The sequence below is a fragment of the Chinchilla lanigera genome, unplaced genomic scaffold (genome assembly GCF_000276665.1).
Source record: "Chinchilla lanigera isolate Chin_1 unplaced genomic scaffold, ChiLan1.0 scaffold00105, whole genome shotgun sequence".
In the NCBI taxonomy this organism is placed as follows: Eukaryota; Metazoa; Chordata; class Mammalia; order Rodentia; family Chinchillidae; genus Chinchilla; species Chinchilla lanigera.
In genome coordinates this window covers 1,418,839-1,425,873 of record NW_004955506.1, presented here as the reverse complement: position 1 = coordinate 1,425,873, position 7,035 = coordinate 1,418,839, and the positions used below count along the sequence as shown (strand labels likewise).

Here is a 7,035-nt window from a genome sequence, read left to right as displayed (position 1 = left end):
TCATCGTGGTTAGCCTCTAAAGTGATTGTTGCTACTTTGTGACACTCAGTGGTTCATCCACCTGGGTGACTGGGATGAGCATCGCTGATTTGAATTATACCTGGCAGCACTCTGGGCCTCATTCAGGCTGACTAGCGAAGTGCAAGTTTAGACAACACTTGCCACCTGGGAAGTTTGAGTCAGGACACTCAGGCCAGAGCACAGCCACTGTCGATGGTGCTGGTGTCTACATCCGTTCCAGAGGCTGTGTGACCTTTCTTCTGAGGCATGTGATGGACCGCCTCTGTGACTTGGATTATGGGACTGTTTGCCTCTTCTGCTTCCTCTAAACCTTCCTGTCATGGAATATTGGCAGGCTCCTGTTCTGACCCTCTGTGTGTACCTGACCCTGCCCTTCCTATGGCTGGTGTGGCAAGACCAGGCAAGACCTAGTGTCCTTTGCACAGGGCCTTTTTTTTTTTTGAGACAGGGTCTCACTATGTAGTGCAGCCTGGTCTTGAACTTACTGTGTAGTGCAGGCTGACTTTGAACTCACAGCGGCCTTCTTGCTTCAGCTTCCCAAGTGTTGAGGTTACAAGGGTATGCCACTGCACCCAGCATTTTTTTAAAAATTAGTATATTAATATAAAACATTCTTTTGGGAAATTGATACATGTACTTAACATCGTGATTATTTTCAATTCTGTACCCCTTAGGGCCTGGTTTTTGTAACTGTTCTGGGTTCTGACACCTGGGCACTCTTGCTATGTCCCTGAGCCAGTCTGGAAATACTGACAGCCAAGCAGTGGCAGTGATACTGTGGGATGTCAGTACTTGGTTTTTTTCCGGTACCAGGAATCGAACTCACGATGTTGTGCTTGCCGGGCAGGCGCTGTGCCCTTGAGCTAAATCCCCATCCCCCAGAGATGTCAGTACTGACTCTGGGTGCCTTGAGATGTCCATGTGGAAATCGAATCTGGGAAATATGGTTCCCCAGTCCTCCAACAGAATCAGAGTGGCAGCTGCAGGCTCAAGTCCAGGCCTTGAATATTCCTAAGCATGATAACGGTGTTTAGTTTGTTGCCCGAAAACACTGAAATAACCTAGTATAGCCCTTAGGGTCCTCTCAAATGGGCCTTGCACGGTCCCTGGTCTGTGTTCTTTCTCTGGAATGGGATCTCAGAGGGCTTGGGGCACTCCCTTGTGGAAACTTCCCTGCTGCTGCTGTTGGGTGTTTGTCTTTTTTTTTTTTTTTTTTTAAATAAAAGGAAGAAAACATTAACAGACAGCCATTTTACAACATAGCAAAAGAACAGTACAGACAATACGGTGTTATAAACAAAGTGGTAGGGAATTAACAATGGTGTATTACATATTGATATCTTCAAAGTGGCTTCTCATGAAAACAGATACAGAAATGCAATACTGATCAACCAAAGACTCATTAACAGTTTCTCTCAGCAAAGAAATAGAAGACAGAAGAACAACCATGTTAACGATCCTGTATATACATACATACAAAATTTCTCCTTTCCCTTCTCTTTTCCCACATCCATCATAACTCCAAGTTTAAATTAACCCTTTCAAGTTTTACACTAGTGAAACAATGCGGTGCTTGCACATGTATGTTTGATTTATTTCACTTATGAGTATGGTCTCTAGTTGTGATCATTTGCCTATAAAAGCCTCAAGTTTATCTTTCTTTACAGCTGAGTAATATTCCATTATATAAAAGTACTGGGTGTTTGTTTTGTTTTGGTACCAGGACTCAAACTCAGGACCTCGTGCTTATGAGGCAAGTGCTACGCTGCTGAGCTATATCCCTGGCCCTGTTGGGGTGCTTTGAGTGCAGGTTCAGCAGGACAAAACAGTACAAGGCTATTCGCCCATCTGGCTTCAGCCTCTCTTATAGCATGATGTCTGACAGGGTATGAATGCAGCCTGTGATATCTCTGCTAGGGAAGCATGTGGGGCCTGCCTCCTAGCCTCCTCCCTGCTGGTCCTGCCCTTCCCTTCCTGGAGCATCCCTTTCCCTTCATGCCTCCAAACTGATGAAAATGCTGAGGGTGGGCCTTTGGGACACAGCACCTGTAGGAAGCTAAGACTAAGCAGATCCAAGAGGTACAGATAGCCAGAGCAATGGGAGGAGGAAGCTAAGCAGGGCTGAGACTGAGACCTGGAAGGGCTCAAGCATGCAGCCCAGCAGCACCAGCAGCTGCAGGGAACTGGCTAGTTAGTGCATACATGGGCTCATCCTAGTCCCCAGAGTTAGGAGTCCTGGGGGCAGGGCCCATGATCTGGAGGTTTGGGTACACTTCCCAGTCTGAGGCCCACTGAGCTAGAGGATGACACTGGATGTAATGAGCTCCTCTGAGGGTCTGGGTCTAAGTGGAACCCTAGCATTGTTCAACTCTGAACAAAACATTTGTGTGGCATTTTTGCAGGGGGTGAGGGACCAGCACCTTCAGTTTCTCAGGAGGACCATGACCCCAAATTGATTAAAAGCAGCACCCTTGCTGGGCACAGTGGTATGTTCCTGTGATCCCAGCCACTCAGGAGGCTGAGGGAGAAGGTTAAGTTCCAGGACAATCTTAGGGAACCTAGTGAGGCCTTATCTCTAAGCAGATCTGGAAGGGTGGGGGTGGGGGGTGCTGGGAATGTAGCTCAATGATCCTTGGGTTCAATCCTCAGTACTGCCAACAATTTACAGCCTACAACAGTTCACCTCAGCAGGCTTCCATACCAGCTGGCGGTGGCTCCCAAGTAATCAGTAGTTCCCACTGTGGCTCAAGAGTCCAGAGAAACCCAATTCAGATATAGGGGTTGCTGTAGTCCTGGTGCTGTGGAGTGAGGCTCTGCAACCTTAAAACTGGTAGCCAGCCAAAAGAACAGGCTCTCTCCCTGTGGCTCCAAAGCCTGTTCTCAGATTCAGGATAACTGTCTCACCCACGAACTTCTCTAGGAAAGTCCATGCCCAGCCAAAAGAGCATTACTTCAGATGATGACAGGTGCAGGATGTCAAGCAGCAGCTACAGTCTCTGCCTGTAGGCTTAATGACCTATTAAGTAGTGGTCCTCTTTTCCCAGTTGGTCCATATTCTCATACCCCATGGCAGAAGTATGGTGAGGCAGAGGTCCCAGTGATGCCCCATGAGTCTACCACTGGTGGTGACCTGAGCACAGAGTGGTAGTCTCACTGCACTTGATTTGGGGTAGGTTAGTTGTCCCTCTGCTAGACAATCAGCTGAGCACCTGGGCTTGGGGACCATTCAGAGCTTGGTGGCCCTTTCAGCACCTGCCTATTTCTTTCTTTTTTTTTCTCTTTTCTTTTTTTTTGGTACCGGAAATCAAACTCAGGACCTTGCGCTTGCCAGGCAGGCGCTTGTACCACTGAGCTATATCCCTAGCCCTACACCAGCCTATTTCTGAAATGCTGCCAGGAAACACACATTAGGCCAAGGGTGGGGGTGAGCATGGGAGTTGAGGGTCTGACTGAGCTAAAGTGGGCTTCTGGCCAGCAGAAGCTGAAGAACTGCATGGGAGGAAGCCCTGATGCACTAGAGCTAACCCTGTCTGGGATCCTTACACACTCAACTGAAAAATGGGATGAATTTCACTCTGAAGAGATCTAACACTTAGCAATTTTGCTAACACTTAGGTTTTACTTAAGTCCTCTGAAATCAGAGGTCCAGAGAGAGCCAATATATTAGATCCCATGCTAGTCACTTTTCATTCCTATAATAAATACCTGAAGCAGAAAAAAGTTCATTTAGCTCAGTTTTGGAGGTTCAAGGACATGATGCTGGCACCAGCCCCACTCTGCTGAGGCCCTCTTGGGGGGGAGTCACAGGCAAGTGTCAACACAAGAGTGCACAGGAGCAAGTGGGCACCTTTTAGCCACGTGGGGGGCTAAACCACATACAGTTTGAAACCTCCTGTGATCTACCATCAGGGATCAGAGCACAAAACCCAGAGGTATGGCACTTGTCATTTGTACTTTCAACTGAAGAGTGGGAGGCTCTCAGAAACAAGGTCTCAGCCAGGTGTCGAGGCTGAGGCCAGAGGATCGCTACCAGTTTGAGGCCATCCTGGGCTATAGAGTGAGTTCAAGTCCAGGTTGAATTGCATAGGGAGACCCTGTCTCAAAACAAAACAAAACAAATCAAACCCAAGATAAACAAAGGAAACAGTCTCCCTGGCCTTCTCTCATGTTCTCATCCCTGCCCCCCATCCCACCCCAAAGTGAGTCACAGAAACCAGAATTCTTAGTTAAGACAAGTCATAGAAGGCAAAGCCCCTGCCCCAAAAGCAAGTCACAAAACTTAGAAGTCATTCTCTTCCTTCTTCCTTGAAGACCTTTATTTTAGAGGAATCCTACCCCATACACAAGGGAAGGAGAGCTAGAGGCCAAGAAGGATCTTTACACACCACCCCCCTACAACTATTAGCATTACATAACACCCTATTGGCCAATTGCATTTCTTTTTTTCTTCTTCTTTTGGGTGTTTGCTTGTTTTTAACATAATTTTGTACTTTTCCCCCCCCTTTTTTGGGTCTTTTTAAGACAAGGGTCTCAGCATGTAGTTCAGGCTGTCCTTGAACTTGCAGTGACTCTCTTGCCTCAACCTCCTGAGTGCTTGGATTACAGGAATGCACTAGTTTTTTCTCAGACAGGGTCTTGCTATTTAGTTCAGGCTGGCCTCAAATTAGCAGTGATCCTCTCTCAGCCTCCCAACTGCTGGGATTGCAAACATGCACGATCATGCCTGGCACTTCTTTTGTTTTCTGAGACACAGCCTCACTGTGTAGTTTTGTTTTGTTGACAGGATCTCACTGTGTAGTACAGGTGACCTTGAACTCACTATGTAGCTCAGGTTGACCTCAAATTCATGGCAATCCTCCTGCCTCAGCCTCCCGAGTGCTGGGATTATAGGGGTGCACAACTGTATTTTGTTTGGTTTTGTTTTTTTCGCTATGTAGTTTAGTTCAGGCTGGCCTTGAATTCACTATGTAGCCCAGGCTGGCCTCAAACTGCAGTGATTCTCCTCCCTGAGGCTTCCAAGTACTGAGATAATAGATATGTGCCACCAACCTGGCCCAGTGGCAATTCTACACAATTGTCCATTCTCACTGGGCATTGTAAAAACTGTTCTCCCTGGGTTTTCAGATCTTTACTGATGAAGGTTCTAATGCCATGCAAACCTTTGATTTAAAAAGCCTGCTAATGCTTGTCTTTTTTCAGTGTCACCTGTGATCACAGCTTCCTGCCCCTGAAGTACCAATGGGACAGGAACTAAGACAGTCTATAACTGTGGGGTGACACATGATGATTGGCATAGCATGTCTGAGAAGATGTTTCTTGGAAGGAGTCCCAGCGGTACCACCACAGGATGACAGCAGGACACCCAGCCACCTGCAGGCCTGTCCTCCTCTCCCAGCCCTGGGAATAGTCTTTTTTTCAAAGACAAGGTATCAGCAGTTTCTGTACTCTAGGTATCTCAGTACCCTTTGATGCACCTCAGCAAGGAGCCCTATCATCTAGAGCTATGGTGAGTTGTTTTGCTCCTCTCGGAACAAACCATCAGGAGTTAAGCAATGCTATCCTCTGAACCTGGCCACCTGGTAGGCCAGTCACACTTCTCCATTTGTTAGCTGCTGGTTCTATGCCGTTCCTGGAGCCAGCGCAGTACCCTGGCCAAGCCAGTGCCTTTGTAGGCGCTGATTTCTGCTATGGTGATGTTCTGCTTAGCACAAGCAATGATGTCCGGAAGCCTGATTAATGACTGAATCTCCTCTGTGGTCATGTAGCAGGGTAGATCACTGTAGTCAAAGAAGTGCTATCAGAGTGGTGGCTGTCACAAACCTGCCCAATCCCTGGCTGTACCCCCTCATTCTCAACCCATGCACACCCCAAAAATCTCCTCCCTGGAATTCTTTCCACCACCACCCCAGCCACATGTTCCCTTTAGCCTGTAGACCCATACATTTTATTGAAGAGAATCAGGACTGATGTGTTTGCAAGTTGTTCCGCAGAAAGGAGACCCAGGAGCTGCACACAGGATGCAGAGAGCTGGGTGGGGTTAGAGGCATCCATCATGAACTGGGGAAGAAGAAAAACATCAGCAACACCCTGTGATGGAAGAGAGCCCTGGCCAACCTCCTTGCCTGGGCATTTTACACCTGGCTCAGGAAGAAGACAATGACTTTTGCAGTACTGGGACTCAAACTTAGGGCCTCAAATGCTAGGCAAGCACTCTACCACTGAGCTACACCCTCCAGCACCCACAGTGACTCTTAAACAAGGGGCTTTGGGACCATGCAAAAGCAGGGAAAATAAATTGTATGGGGATGACCTGGAATTTCTTGTTTGTTTCCACCTATATGGAAGTCTGTACTCTCATGGCCATCAATTCTCCATCTTATAACTTGGGGTATGGGCCTTGCCAGAATGGGACCAACCAAAGACACAGAAATCAAACATAAATGTAGGATACACCCAAAGGCCAATGCCTAAAAGACAGACCACCCTCAACAAACCTCCCCAGAGCTCTAAAGTCAGCTCAAATCACCAGAAGTCAGACTGCTGCCCATAAGGAAGCAAGTCTAGCCTGGGTCCTGTTTCCTCGACTAGTACTGTCACCACAGAACCCAAACCCCATTCTATGAACAGCAGGGCCCAGGATTTGACAGCTCAGGCACACAGACTATATCCTAAACAGGAGTCCAAAGGAGTATGACCCACCACAAGTGAATGGCAGTTTCCACAGTAACTGGACCAGATGGGGCCCATGCACCCCCCGAGTTCCCGAATGGTGATCTTTCTTGGAGCCATGATGTCAGTAAGGTTGGTGCCCACCTGTGGGAAAACCCACGGTATAAAGAGAGCACAATGTAAGTGTGATCCTGAACTCTGGGACCGCAGTGCACACACACTTTACTGTGGCTTTAACCCTGGAAGCCCCATTCTCCAAGAGGTCAGGCCTGAAAGTAGGACCGACCATCAAAAAAGACAAAGGCAGTTTCCTGGGAGCTCGGACCCAAGCCCAGCAGAAGGATC

At 47.8% G+C, this 7,035-nt stretch overlaps 1 protein-coding gene across 1 annotated transcript in view; it reads right to left on the bottom strand.

Moving 5' to 3' along the window:
* Positions 1-4,936: 4,936 nt before the first annotated feature.
* Arl16 (ADP-ribosylation factor-like 16) overlaps positions 4,937-7,035 on the bottom strand; it is a 2,806-nt gene continuing 707 nt past the window's right edge. Inside the window, exons 3-5 of the mRNA XM_005407263.2 lie at positions 6,721-6,834; positions 5,963-6,078; positions 4,937-5,798 (exon numbers count right to left, since the gene is read on the bottom strand). Of these exons, the coding sequence (XP_005407320.1) occupies positions 5,627-5,798; positions 5,963-6,078; positions 6,721-6,834 (402 nt within the window). The 3' untranslated portion in view covers positions 4,937-5,626. The remainder of the gene's footprint in view (positions 5,799-5,962; positions 6,079-6,720; positions 6,835-7,035) is intronic.